The sequence below is a fragment of the Mustela erminea genome, chromosome Y (assembly GCF_009829155.1).
Source record: "Mustela erminea isolate mMusErm1 chromosome Y, mMusErm1.Pri, whole genome shotgun sequence".
Taxonomy (NCBI): Eukaryota; Metazoa; Chordata; class Mammalia; order Carnivora; family Mustelidae; genus Mustela; species Mustela erminea.
Window position 1 is genome coordinate 3,818,421 of NC_045636.1, and position 15,371 is coordinate 3,833,791.

Consider the following 15,371-nt stretch of genomic DNA (forward strand, 5'->3'; position numbering starts at 1 on the left):
GACAAACCTTAAAGACTCTTAGTATCAGGAAACAAACTGGGGAGTGGGGGAGGGAGGGATAGGATGGATACTGGGGAGGGTATGTGCTATGGTGGGTACTGTTAACATGATTCAACAGACCTGTACCACTGAAACAAATAATACACTGTATGTTAATACAGTAAAAAAGAAAAACAAAAAAAAGAGGTTCATTCAAGGATAAAATTTCTGGAACCATCAAACCATAGGTCTGTCCCACAGTTCATCATTGTATTATAATAATATTCCACAGGTAACTTACACTTTTCTTAATATATATCATTAGTACTATTTCTATTTTTTGGTATTATAAACAATGATGTAATTAACTGTATTAACCACATTCCAATTTTCTGTTATTTTATATTCTGACATCTTGTAGGAGACCTTGCTAGCCTAAGAAACTTGCACCTGTAAGGGTTTGCTAATTCTTAAAGGCAGTGAATTTGTAGTTCAGTCCACCTTTCATATACACACCAAGCAGTATCAAATCTCAACTTCCAACCATCTCATCTAACCTTCACATTCCCAAAATTAAACTGGCCAGGTCCAAAACAATTTCAGATAGTCCCTATGCTCCAGAGCCTAGCGGAATAATTCAAACTATTCAATCCTAGAATGTTTATCCCACCCTGTCTCACCTGCCTCAAGGAAACTCGGATAAAGGCTACAGCCTATGCCCTCCTCTTGCTTCCTGATCCTTACTAAGATTAATGCTTTCTCCTGTGGCCCTGCATGATGTGCTTTGACTCTTGTTTCTAGAAGAACTATAACTTTAAAACTTTTTAGTGGCACTGAACTCTCCAGGTTGTCATCCAGTCACTTTTCTACATTAAGACCTGGACATAAATTACAAATACCCATATATTTGTTGTACACTATTGTCTAAGATTTATTAATAGAAGACATGTACCTTTGAAATTTTAATAACTTAAAATTTTAACTTTAGTTCAATCTTATACTACCAGCAGTGCACAAAGATGCCTGATTCCTCATTCTTCACACATTTTGATTTTACCAATCAGTTATATAAAAACAAATACATCACTATTTTATGACATCAATTTATAAGTGAGATTAAACTCTTCTGAGTTACCATTCTGTAGGGTTTAACAGAAGACTTGAAAACAGGTTGTGAAAGATGATTCTATCAGCATAGTAGGCATAAGACTCTTAAGTGCCACATTTATTACTTTACAATTTTACATTATATATTCATTATACTACACACATTATACTTAACACTGTATCTTGAAATATAATTCAAAGTACCTTTTAAAAGAGCTAACTAATGCTTTTATTTATTTTTTTTTAAAGATTTTATTTATGTGACAGAGAGAGATCACAAGTAGGCAGAGAGGCAGGCAGGCAGAGAGAGGAGGAAGCAGGCTCCCTGCTGAGCGGAGAGCCCGATGCGGGACTCGATCCCAGGACCCTGAGATCATGACCTGAGCCGAAGGCAGCGGCTTAACTCACCGAGCCACCCAGGTGCCCCTAACTAATGCTTTTAAATATGAAATAAATATTAAATATGAGTGGAGGAAAGCAAGATGGCAGAGGAGTAGGGGACCCTATTTCAACTGGTCTCCAACAGAGCATCTCCAGCAGCCAGTTTCGAGGTATGAACCAGGGAGATATGACTGCGGGCAGATACCGAAATATAAACGGAAGGGAGATAAACATAAGCGCTGGCACTGGGAAGGAGAAATAACACGAGAGCACAAAAATGTCCCAAGCTGGGTCCTGGGCACAGACTCACAATAAAAGCTATGTGAGGGCGCCTGGGTGGCTCAGTGGGCTAAAGCCTCTGCCTCCAGCTCAGGTCATGATCTCGGGGTCCTGGGATCGAGTCCCACATCGGGCTCTCTGCTCAGCGGGGAGCCTGCTTCCTCCTCTCTCTTTCTGTCTGCCTCTCTGCCTACTTGTGATCTCTCTTTGTCAAATAAATAAATAAAATCTTAAAAAAAAAAGCTATGTGAAAAGGACTATAGAGCAGAGCCCCATACTGAAAGCTGGAGCTGTGGAACACACGTGTGAACCAGGGGTGGCTTGTGGTTTTAGAAGCAGAGATGTGCCTGGACCTGGAAGCGAGGGCTGGGAGTGCTGCCTGGGTTGTAGAGCACACAACCCCAGGGGGCTGTGGTTTTTAGCAGACAGACAGAAGTGGGGACAGTATGGCCTGGAGAGCCAACCCAGGGGCAGGCTGCGATCTCTCTGTTCTGACACAGAGGTTTCAATAAGGTCACTTCTGCTCTTACTTCTGAGGGGGGACGTGGAAAGCCACCAGAGAAAGCCGCAAAAGTCCTTCAAAACCAGTTTTCACTGAACCCATTCCACCTCCCCACAGACGGCAGGGCAACTCTGCCCAAACGGGGCTGCATGAGTAACAGCATGGCAGACCCCTCTCCTCAGATGACAGGCTGGAAAAACAAGAGGCTGACAATCCTAAGGTCCCTATAAAACAGGTGCATCTTGCTTCAGTTGTGGTCAATAATTTGGACCCTACACACTCCCTCAATCACCCCTCAACAGAATAACTAAGAGGTGGAACCACCAACATAGGAAAAACTAACAAGTCTGTGACCTCTGTCACAGAACTAATGCATATGGATAAAAGCAAGATGTCAGAAACAGACTTCAGGGTAACAGGTGTGCAGACAATAGCCAGGATGGAGAAAACCACTAATGGCAAAATAAAGACTCGAAGGGCAGAAGTTGAGAGCTGATCTGGCAGAACTTAAAAATGCTATCAATGAGATCCAGTCTAATCTAGATACTCTAACAGCCAAGCTAAATGAAGCAGAAGATCAATTAGTGACAGAAAAGAAGTATCAGGAGGGGGCCTGGCATAAAGAACTTAAAATCCAGGGGCACCTGGGTGGTTCAGTCAGTTAAAGCCTCTGCCTTCAGCTCAGGTCATGATCCCGGCCTCCTGGGATTGAGTCCCACATCGGGCTCCTTGCTCAGCAGGGAGCCTGCTTCTCCCTCTGCCTCTGCCTGCCATTCTGTCTGCCTGTGCTCGCTCTATTCCCCACCCCCGTGATAAATAAATAAAATATTAAAAAAAAAAAAGAACTTAAAATCCATAAAAACAGAATTAGAGAAATAAATGATGCCATGAAACATTCCAATGCCAGAATTACTGGGATCCCTGAGAGGGTGGGGAAAGAGAGAGAACTAGAAAATATAGCTGAACAAATCACAGATGAGAATTTCCCTGATCTGGGGAAGGAAACAAGCATTGCTGTACTAGAAGCAGAGAGGACCGCTCCCAAGATCAAGAACAGACCAATGCCCCAGCATGTTATAGTGAAACTACTCAATCTTAGAACCAAGAAACCATCTTAAGGGCAGCTAGAGGAAAGAGACTCCTTAGGTACAAAGGGAAGAACATCAGAATAATGTAAGGCCTGTCCACAAGACCCGGCAAGCCAGAAAGGGCTAGCAAGACATAGGACACTAAACGAGAAGAACATGCACCCAAGAGTTCTTTATCTGGCAAAGCTGTCATTCAGAACAGATGGAGAGATAAACAGCTTCCAAGCCTGGCACAAACTGAGAATATGTGAAGACCAAGCCAGTCCTGCAAGAAATATTAAGGGGGTTCTACAAAAGGAGAAAGACCGCAAGAGTGATATAGAACACGGATATATAGAGACAATCTATAGAAACAAGGACTTCACAGGCAACATGATGACAATAAAATCATATCTTTCAACAATCACTCTAACGTGAATGGCCTAGATACTCCCATAAAAGGGCACAGGGTTGCAGATTGGATAAAAGGACAGAACCCATCAATATGCTGCCTAAAAGAGACTCATTCTGAACCTAGACACATCCAGACTGAAAATGAAGGGATAGAGAACCATCTTTAATGCCAATGGACCTCAAAAGAAAGATGAGGTAGTAATTCTCAGATCAGACAAATTAGATTTTAAGCTAAAGACAGTAGTTAGAGATACAGAACACTACATCACTTTTAGAAGGTCTATCCAACAAGAATATCTAATATTGTAAATATTTATTGAATGACAATATTATTTGACAATACTAAACGACAATATTATTTGAATGACAAACTAGATGAACCTCATTAATATATACAGAACAATGCCCCCTAAAACAACAGTATACTCATTCTTCTCGCGTGTACATGGAACTTTCTTCAGAATATACCACATACTGGATCACAAATCAGGATTCAACCATACCAAAAGACTGAGATTATTCCCTGTATATTCTCAGATCACAATGCTTTAAAACTGGAACTCAATCACAAGAAAAAGTTTTTGGGGCACCTGGGTGGCTCAGTGGGTTAAACCCTCTGCCTTTGGCTCAGGTCATCATCCCAGGGTCATGGGATCGAGCCCCGCGTCAGGCTGTATGCTCAGCAGGGAGCCTGCTTCCCCCTCTCTCTCTCTGCCTGCTTCTCTGCCTACTTGTGATCTCTGTCTATCAAATAAATAAATCTTTAAAAAAAAAAAGAAAAAGAAAAAGTTTTGAAAAATTCAAACACTTGGAAGCTAAAGACCATCCTGCTTAAGAACATTTGGGTCAACCAGGAAATCAAAGAACAACTTAAACAATTCATGAAAACCAATGAGAATGAAAGCATATCGATCCAAAACCTACAGGCTATGGCAAAGGCGGTCCTAAAGGGGAAAGAGAGAGTCATCCAAGCCTCATTCAAAAATACAGAAAAGTCCCAAATACACAAACTACCTTTATACTTTCAAAGAATTGGAGAATAAAAAAATTAAGCCCAACCAATGCACGAAAAGGGTAATAATTAAGATCAGAACGGAGATTGGGGCACCTGGGTGGCTCAGTGGGTTAAAGCCTCTGCCTTCGGCTCAGGTCGTGATCCCAGGGTCCTGGGATCGAGCCCCACATGGGGCTCTCTGCTCCGCAGGGAGCCTGCTTCCTCCTCTCTCTCTGCCTGCGTCTCTGCCTACTTGTGATCTCTGTCTGTCAAATAAAAAATTTAAAAAAAAAAAAAAAAAAAAGATCAGAACGGAGATCAATGAATTACAAACCAGAGATATAGCAGAACACATCGACAAAACTAGAAATTGGTCCTCTGAAAGAATTAATGATATTAATAAACCACTGGCCAGACTTAACCAAAAAAGAGAAAGGACTCAAATTAGTAAAATCAGGAATGAAAGGAGAAAGATCATCACTAACACCAACAAAATAGAAACAATTAACAGAAATTATTATCAACAGCTAAATGCCAATAAGTTAAGCAACCTAGAAGAAATGGCTGCATTCCTAGAAACCTATAAACTTCTAAGACTGAAACGGGACAACTGACAACGTGAATAGACCGATGACCAGTAACAAAATTAAAACATTAATTAAAAACCTCCCAAAAGGGACGCCTGGGTGGCTCAGTTGGTTAAGCAGCTGCCTTCGGCTCAGGTCATGATCCCAGCATCCTGGGATCGAGTCCCATGTCGGGCTCCTTGCTCAGCAGGGAGCCTGCTTCTCCCTCTGCCTCTGCCTGCCATTCTGTCTGCCTGTGCTCGCTCTCTCCCCCTCTCTCTCTCTGATAAATAAATAAAATCTTTAAAAATAAATAAATAAATAAAATAAAAACCTCCCAAAAAACAAGAGTTTAGGGCCAGATGGCTTCCCACGAAAATTCTACCAAACATTCAAAGAAGAAATCATACCTACTCTACTGAAGCTGTTCCAAAAAACAGAAACAGAAGGAAAACTTCCAGACTCTTTCCATGAAGCCACCACTACCTTGATCCCAAAACCAGGCAAAGACCCATCAAAAAGGAGAATTTCAGACCAATATCCCTGATGAATACAGAAGCCAAGATGCTCAACAAGATCCTAGCTAATATGGGGCGCCTGGGTGGCTCAGTGGGTTGAAGCCTCTGCCTTCAGCTCAGGTCATGATCCCAGGGTCCTGGGATCGAGCCCCGCATTGGGCTCTCTGCTCAGCAGGGAGCCTGCTTCTCCCTCTCTCTCTGCCTGCTTCTCTGCCTCCTTGTGATCTCTGTCTGTCAAATTAATAAATAAAATCTTTAAAAAAAAAAAAAAATATCCTAGCTAATAGGATCCAACAGTACGTTAAAAAGATTATTTACCATGATCAGGTGGGATTTATCCCTGGGATGCAAGTGTGGTTCAACATTCGCAAATCAATCAACGTGACAGAACAAATCAATACGAGAAGACAGAAGAGCCACATGGTCCTCTCAACCGAAGCAGAAAAAGCATCTGACAAAATACAGCATCCTTTCCTGATTAAAACTCTTCAGAGTACAGGGATAGAGGGAACACTCCTTAACTTCATAAAATCCATCTATGAAAACCCACGGTGGATATCATTCTCAATGGGGAAAGCTGAGAGCCTTTCCCTTAAGATCAGGAACACGACAGAGATGCCCACTCTCACCACTACTGTTCAACACAGTACTAGAAGTCCTAGCAACAGCAACTGGACAGCAAAAGGAAATAAAAGGTATTCAAACTGGCAAAGAAGTCGTCAATCTCTCTCTTCTCAGATTACATGATACTCTTCGGTGGAAAATCAAAATTCTCCACCCCCAGATTACTAGAACTCATACAGCAATTCAGCAACACGGCAGAACACAAAATCAATGCACAGAAATCCACTGCTTTCTTATACTCTAACAATGTGACTGTAGAAAGAGAAACCAGAGAAGCGATTCCATTTACAACAACACCAAGAACCATAAGATACCTTGGAATAAATCTCACCGAAGAGGTGAAGGATATATACTCTGGGAACGACAGAATACTTATGAAAGAAACTGAAGAAGACAAAAACATGGAAACACATTCCATGCTCCCAGATCAGAAAAATAAACACTGTCAAAACGTCTATCCTCCCCAGAGCTATCCGTACTTTCAACGCCACCTGCATCAAAACACCAGGGCATTTTTCAAAAAACAATCCTAAAACTTGCAGCAAACCAGAAAAGACCCCAAACTGCCAACGAAATGTTGAAAAGTAAACAAAGCTGGGGCATCACACTGCCTGGCTTCAAGCTTTATTACAAAGCTGCAATCACCAAGACAGCATGGTACTGGTATAGAAACAGACACATAGACCAGTGGAACAGAGTAGAGAGCCGAGATATGGATCCTCAACTCTACGGTCAACTAATCTCCCACACACCAGGAAAAAAATATCCTTTGGAAAAAAGACAGTCTCTTCAATAAATGGTGCTGGGAAAACTGGACAGCTATGTATAGAAGAATGAAAGTCAACCATCCACTTACAACATACACAAAGATAAACTCAAAATGAATGAAAGAACTCAACGTGAGGCAGGAATCCATCAAAATCCTATAGGAGAACATAGGCAGTATCCTCTTCAACACCAGCCACAGCAACTTCTTTCGAGACGTGTCTCCAAAGGCAAGGGAAACAAAAGCAAAAATGAGCTTTTGGGACTTCATCAAGACAAAAAGCTTCTGCACAGCAAAGGAAATGGTCAACAAACACAGAGGCAATCCATGGAATGGGAGAAAATATTTGCAAATGACATATAGATAAAGGGCTGATATCCAAGATCTATAAAGAACCCCTCAAACTCAACACCCAAAAAAGCAGATAATCATGTTAAAATATGGGCATAAGACATGAACAGACACTTCTCCAAAGAAGACATACAAATGGCCAAAAGACACATGAAAAAATGTTCATCATCATTAGCCATCAGGGAGATTCAAATCAAATCCACAGTGATACTACCTTGTACCAGTTAGAATGGCAAAAATTAACAAGACAAGAAACAAGTGTTGGAGAGGATGTGGAGAAGGGGGAACTCTCTTACACTGTTGGTGGGACCGCAAGTTGGAAAACAGTGTGGAGGTTCCTCAAAAAATTAAAAACAGAGTTACTCTATCACCCTGCAATTGCACGACTGGGTACTTACCCCAAAGATACAAATGTAGATAAAAGAAGGGCAAGGGTACCTCAATGTTTACAACAGCAATGTCCACAACAGCCAAACTCTGGAAAGAGCCAAGATGCCCTTTAACAGATGAATGGATAAAGAAGATGTGGTCCACATATACAATGGAATATTACTCAGCCATCAGAAAGCATGAATACCCAACTTCTGCATCAACATGGATGGGACTGGAAGAGAATCTGCTAAGTGAAGTAAGTCAATTATCTGATGGTTTCACTTACTTCTGGAACATAAGGAATAGCACGGAGGACATGAGAAGGAAGGGAAAAATGAAGGGGGAGGGAAATGAGAGGAACAGATGAACCATGAGAGACTATGCATAGCTGGAAACTGAGGGTTTCAAAGGGAAGGGGCTGGAGGGATCGGTGAGCCCAGTGATGGGTGGAGGGCACATATTGCACGGAGCACTGGGTGTTATACAATGAATCATGGAACACTGCATCAAAAACTATGACATACTATATGACTAACTATATGACTAACAACATAATAAAATTTTTTTAAATTAAATAATAGATATTATTCTTATCCTTTCAAAAATCTTACTATGTGTTCTTGTATTACATATACCTAGCTCCAAATTGGGAAAAAATGGTATCATTCCCAATTTGTCACTGCATTTACTTCTTTTGTGCTTCAGGCAGAACTTATTTATAATTTTTTTCCTCTTAATGTTCTGGAAGTACAATTTGTTTTGGTAACTACACAGTTTTAAGAATTTTTAAGACCTTTCCCACAAACTGGACAATTTCATTCTTAAGAAAAAGTATCTAAAGATTCCTTGAATTTGAAAATATTTTGTACCCTTAGCTGATAATTACTACTTTTAAAGAAATTTTTGATTCCCAAATTATTAGCTCACTTTTCTTAGTTAGATAATTATGTGATGCTACCTTGTTTGAATAACTAAAGCACTCATGCAGAATCTATCCAAACTGCAGTAATCTGAGCTAAATCACCATCTTTCTTCCTTCTACATCCAAATATTAAAATATTTTAAAATTTAGTATTAGTTTTACTCAGAAAGTATGTAAGAACAAACAGCATTACCCTTTTTTAGTTAACATAAAACGTATTACTTGCTTCAGGGGTACAGGTCTGTGAATCATCAGGCTTAAAGAATTCACAGCACTCACCACAGCACATAGCCTCCCCAGTGTCCATCACCCAGCCACCCCATCTTTCTCCCCCAAACTGCATTATCCTAATGAAATATATTTTAGAAGCACAAACATCCAAAATTTAATGAGAACATATGTGGACACATGAAACAGGATTTTTTTGGTCATTGTTGTTGTTGTTGATTTTTAAAGATTTTATTTATTTGAGAAAGTAAGCGCAAGCAGGGGATCAGCAGAGGGAAAAACAGACACCCCAGGGAGCAGGAAGCCCGATGCAGGACTCAATCCCAGGACCGGAAGATCATGACCTGAGCCTGGCTCAGGTCCTTTGGTAACTGACTGAGATAACTGACTGAGATACACAGGGGTCCTCACAAATCAGGTTTAGCAAGAAATGAAACTAAGTCCCTCTTGTCTGTGTTTTTAATTTTCTGCTACTACATTGTTTGACACATGAAAACCCCTGCCTGGATGGGGAAAGACTGCTCCTCTGAGGTTAGCCAATTCTTTGAAATACCAAAGAACCCAGCAAAGAGTTTGCATTTCACACTCAAATCAACCAATCGGGGGCCATACCTTCAGTTAGGCTTCGGCACAAGAGGACGTAATATTCCTCTGCCTTAATCATCTCAGGGCCAGGTACCAGGCAGGAAGGAAACAGGAGTGTTCCAACAGATTAGAGTCCACCCAAACTGTTCAAGCCAGCCAATCCTAAACCATTTTCCTACTGCGCCTCGCCCTTCCCTGAGAAACCCCATTAAGGTCATGACCTACGCTTTCCCCTTATCCTGTTCCTACAACCTGATTCATGCTTTTGCTTTGTACTTGTGGCCCTGTGAGGCAAGTATCCTGAGTATAACTTTTTCCCAAGCTTCCCTTGTGGCTGACTATCCATCTCATAAAAGAACACAGAACAAAACTAACAATTAAAAAAAGAGACAACAATACAGAGTCTATGTGAATCAACCCAAGATTCAAGAAAACCCCTAAAACTATATTAGAAAGAGGGGTGTCCACATGGCTCAGTCAGTTAGGCTCTTGGTTTCAGTTCAAGTACATGATCTCATGGATCGTGAGACTGAGACCCATGTCAGGCCCTTTATCTCTGTCTCTCCCCCTGCTAATGTGGTTTCTCTCAAAGAAATAAATAAAATCTTTTTTAAAAAACTGTATTAAGAGAGTATGTAAAAACAAAACTACCAGAACAAAAATATTACAAACAATACCCATAAAAATAACTCATTCATTTTCAAATAAATCCATCTTGAACCAACTATACATGAAAAAAAAAAAAAGAATGTCTTATAGATATGAACTGAACAAGTCCTAGATAAACTTTGAAGTTTTCGGGGAAAAAAAGGCACTCACATCAGGTTGTAGTCTTTTTGCCCGCCGACTATAGCTACTAAACTTGGAAGGCTGCACAGACTGTCTAAAGGGAATGCTGTGGGGTTTGTATTCCTTGTCTTTTTCCTCATTGTCAAATGGGTGAGTGTTACACTGCTGCGAACATGAGAAAACCTAAGGTCAGGAATTTAGTCACATTCATAATCAGCAAATAATGAAATGATTCCTTTATCTTAAATCTCTAACAATGAAAGCTGTACTTCCTTCTTAATTACACAAATTTACCATTTATATTTTCTGTGATAAAAGCACACATACAATGAGAATTCTTCTACATATTTGCTTATGTATAAGCAGTAAAGCATAGTGGAGAACAGTCTTTGCAACCGACTATCAGGTTTCAACCTAGGCTCCTATTCTTACTTTGTATGCCTTGTGCTGTTCCAATACCTTTGTCAGAAAAGTGGACAATATAAATATCAAATCCAACAGAATTACACAGATTAACTAAAATAGCCATTTACAAATATTCACATATACACAGTTTCACAAAATGCCCTGAAAATAACAAAACCTAAAAACGTTATTTTAGATACCCAGCCAAATTAGTTCCCACTCCTTGAGTTAAACCCAGTATCAAAATATTATCCTTAAACTAACTTTTATCTGCACTACCCTTAAAAAGCTTAGTAATTCCGTAAGATAATTATCTTTATCACAGAGGATGCTTTTGTCTTATACTTTGATAGCCACTCCATAAAAATGTCCTAGTAACCTTCAAGAGAGGAAGACAGAAAAAACAATCCTCCAATTCTCACATAGCTGCTCTAACGTATCTAAAACTTCTTCAAAATATACTTCATACTTCTTCTCAAACTGAACAATATTTTCCAGAGCCAATTCCCAAAATTTCTATCAATGTACATAAAGATTCTAAGCCCTGACTGCTTAGGAAGAAGCTCAATCCAGAAAAAGGAAGAGAAGACTAGAAAGCAAAATCATATTAGGCACCAAATCAGCTAAGAGCCCTCACCACAAGGTTGGCTCCAGACTGAAACATTTCATAGGGGTAAATGATGCGCTCATAATGAGATCGTAGCAGGGAGCCAATATTTTTGCCTGGCGGATAGTTGAGTCGTTGGGCAACTCGGGCCCAACGACGGTCTTTGCAAATGGCTTCATAGCCACCTTCCTCCATCACAATCTGCAAGGATAAGAAAGGTGTAAATTAACTGTGTGCAAACTAAGAGACCTAAACAGTAGCAGAGAGGGTTAAAATTGAGGACTGTGCACTCCCACCTATGTCAATTGTTCCAAGATGAAAAGATTTTGTAAAGAAATATTGGCAAGCTCTGTGTTGTGTGCTTTCCTACTTAAAGACACAAAATTCAACCACAGGGTCTCCTACCCAGGGGTTTTTACTTTTTTTTCCTCTTTAAAGCAGAAGTACTCTCACCTTACTAAGGCTGTAGAGATCCAAGATCCGCCGTTCCACATTGGGAATTTTTAATGAAGAACCTTGGATTTCCCAGAATTTTGCAATCTGATCCAAATAGTTCAGTTTTACTCTGGTCTGAGCCTGGGGAAGAGAGAGTCCTATGAGACTGGTTTACTCCTTAACCTGACTGTGGTCCAATGTAACTTGAATGAACAAGTACTGTTTCGTATATCTACAGTGCTCTACTAGGCTAGAATCTACATTTCACTGTCTATCTTACCACTAGTGTCTAACAAAGGCTCAACTAAGCTGATTCTTCAATCTAAAAAGAGAACTCAAAGAGTGATGCCTCAAAGTCAAAATCTTTCATCCTTAAATCTAAAGCACCATCCTTGGATTTAGTAAAGGAAAGGCTAAGCAAGACCATTTAGGCTTAATCTAATATCTTCCTTACAGCATGCTGTAGTCTATACACACTGAAAAAAGTGAAGTATTTTTCTATGTTATGTCAAAAATTTCCATAATTTCTGAATTAACCTTCTCTTATGCTAAGTCGTTTTGGAATTTCTCAACAGGCTAAAATTCATAATAGCAAAGGAAAATGCCACATCATTCATTAGCTTTCCATATTTAATACTACAAAGCTGAATATGCAGGCTGTTGACTGCTTTAAAAAATAAAATTTGTCTTTCCTAAATACTGTGATCCATATCAAATACAGTCCATCTTATTCAAAAACTTATGTACTACCACCACTCAAGTGGAAAATTTAGTTGACCATGTATCTGTCCCGAACTTTGCTCTTATGAAGAAATTAGGGAAACTCCACAATGATAAAATATGTTGGCATGGGCAGGGAAAAAATCTGTCTTCTTGCTATCCCTAATTTTAGCCCATTCTATGGCAGAAAAATATGTCATTCAATTCTGAAAAAAAAACTCTTCATGTGCTGTCATTTTGCAGAAGACTTTATAAGAGATGAATATTCTCGAAAAAATGGAACTGGGGTTAGAATCAAATATTATCGCCTTTTAAAACATGTATGGTTAACTACAGTTATATAAGTATTAGTAAAGTATGATCAGAGCTCAAATTCCAGCATAATTGGATGACTTTCCATTTTACCTCCAGTTCATTTAGCCTCTGAATGCGAGGTGTGAATCTGAAGTTGTCAACTTCTACTGCAAAGGGAGGTTGCCAGTCCTAGAAGAAAATAAAAGATCTTATTATGGCATAGCAAAGGATAAAGATGGGAAGAACTAGAACCATTTGTTTTCAGTATAATATTCCTCCCTTTTAAGACTTCTGGTTGTTGGGCGCCTGGGTGGCTCAGTGGGTTAAGCCGCTGCCTTCGGCTCAGGTCATGATCTCAGGGTCCTGGGATCGAGTCCCGCATCGGGCTCTCTGCTCGGCAGGGAGCCTGCTCCCTCCTCTCTCTCTCTCTGCCTGCCTCTCTGCCTACTTGTGATCTCTCTCTGTCAAATAAATAAATAAATCTTTAAAAAAAAAAAAAAGACTTCTGGTTGCTATTTTTTGCTCCTAAATGTTCAAATGGTTGCCTCTTTAATTTAACCAAGTAAATGAAAAAGAAAAACAGCAACAACAACAACAAAAAAACACCTTCGAAACATCTTGGTACGTGTCTTCCAACAAAACAAGGAGAAAAAAAATAAAACAAATCTTGAGAAAGGGCCTAAAAGATTAATTTGAAAGTAATGAAGCACACCTCAATGTGGACTCACTTGCTGGGTTCTTACTAAAGTTAAGAAAAATGTAACATGGATCAGAAGTGATTTTTTTTTAAGATTTTATTTATTTATTTGACAGAGAGAGATCACAAGTAGGCAGAGAGGCAGGCACAGAGAGAGCAGGAGGCAGGCTCCCTGCCGAGCAGAGAGCCGGATGCTGGGCTCAATTCCAGGATCCTGGAATTATGACTGTAGCTGAAGGCAGAGGCTTTAACCCACTGAGCTACCCAGGTGCCCCCAGAAATGATTTTGAAAGCTGGATCACTATTTATTCGCACTCCCAACAGTGTTTTAAGAAGAGAATCATAATTAGTAGTAGTAAGAAAAATATGTACAAATAGAAGAAAGAAATGTAGTCAGATTAAGCATCCAACAAATGAGTAATAACGTGTGCATTAAGAGGACACGCTGAATTTTCATTTCCGTCATTTAAAGTGATAGCCTACACGCAGTTAAGTTTGCATTCTTAATTCAGAGAAAGGTAACAGTTTCGGTTAGCAGTTTTGAGTAAAAGAAATCCAAGAGAGACCTGTCCGTGAAACCCAAATTAAATAAATGGAAGATTTCACATCCGCCCGCATTTTTACCTGAGTTCTTACAGCAGGAGGTTAAGCCCAGGGGTTAATAAGAAAATCTATATAATTTTTGTGTGTGTGTTTTCAGTTATATCTCAAGACTTGGAAGTACATCTGAACGTTTTCAATGTAAATATTATTGTTTTAGAAATGCGTGTGTTGTAGCACAGCATAGAACCAACTTCAAATTCTTTCTTATTTTCTTTATAAAATAACCCCACGAGGTCCGACGGTTGGAAGCCACCTCTCTGATGCTACCGTATCATGGTTATTTACAAAACAAGAAATTACACATGCATACAGTATTTAACAACAAGAACTAACGAGTTAAGGCCTTGCAGTACTAGAGTTCCCAACTCGATTTCCAAATTTTGTTTCAGAGCCTTACCGTTGGTGGACGGATCTTGCAAATACCCGACTTTTCTGCAATGGGCCTGATTTTCGCGATGTAGCCCAGCGGGTCTCGGAATTCGGCCCAGGTAGGTTCAAACACTGGGCACTCTGGCGGCGGTAGGAACTCGTCGGACCCTGGATCCATCCCGTGCTCAGATGCTAATTTGAAAAATGGTTTCCTCTTTCTTCGGTGGCATATGAATTCTTTGTCGCCGAAACCTGGGCCCTAGAAGGCCTTTATTTTCCTTTAACTTCTACCGTTCTTTTAATTCATGCGATTGCTCACGACTCTCAGTTCTACAACCACCATCTTGACCCTGCAGCTTTTCCGGTTGCTTTACACTTCGTGTCACTCCGCGGATGGATTCTTCAGGCGCTAAAGCATTTCGAAAACGGAGCTGTTCTATGTGGGCTAATAAAAGCTAGAGACACATAATGGAGTTCACTAAAACAAAACAAGTGCCATAAACCAGGAACTCCAGTAACATTGAACACTTCTTCAACGGAAGAGGAGAACACAATCACAAATAAAACCGCCGGATCTTTTTTTTTTTAACACAACTGCGCATGTTACGCCTGCGCAGTAGACGGAAGATCGTAAAAATCCCTGTCGTCTATCATTCACTTGTTTTTCACACAGAAAATTCCACATTTGGGGGGAGGGGGGCTGGGAGATTATGGACATTGGGGAGGGTATGTGCTTTGGTGAGTGCTGTGAAGAGTGTAAACCTGGTCATTCACAGACCTGTACCCCTGGGGATAAA

General features: G+C 40.2%; 1 protein-coding gene across 11 annotated transcripts in view; it reads right to left on the reverse strand.

Annotated features, from left to right (window-relative positions):
- Positions 1-15,140, reverse strand: part of LOC116583910 (lysine-specific demethylase 5D) — a 58,608-nt gene extending 43,468 nt beyond the window's left edge. For 3 of the 11 annotated variants that reach the window (XM_032331920.1, XM_032331927.1, XM_032331926.1), the window contains exons 1-5: positions 14,603-15,140; positions 13,017-13,094; positions 11,910-12,032; positions 11,487-11,657; positions 10,475-10,627 (exon numbers count right to left, since the gene is read on the reverse strand). In XM_032331920.1, the coding sequence (XP_032187811.1) occupies positions 10,475-10,627; positions 11,487-11,657; positions 11,910-12,032; positions 13,017-13,094; positions 14,603-14,752 (675 nt within the window). In that variant the 5' untranslated portion in view covers positions 14,753-15,140. Of the gene's footprint in view, positions 1-9,682; positions 10,249-10,474; positions 10,628-11,486; positions 11,658-11,909; positions 12,033-13,016; positions 13,095-14,602 lie in introns of those variants that run through there. The other 8 variants (XM_032331922.1, XM_032331917.1, XM_032331916.1 and 5 more) reach the window with 5 other exon arrangements.
- Between the last annotated feature and the right edge of the window lie 231 nt (positions 15,141-15,371).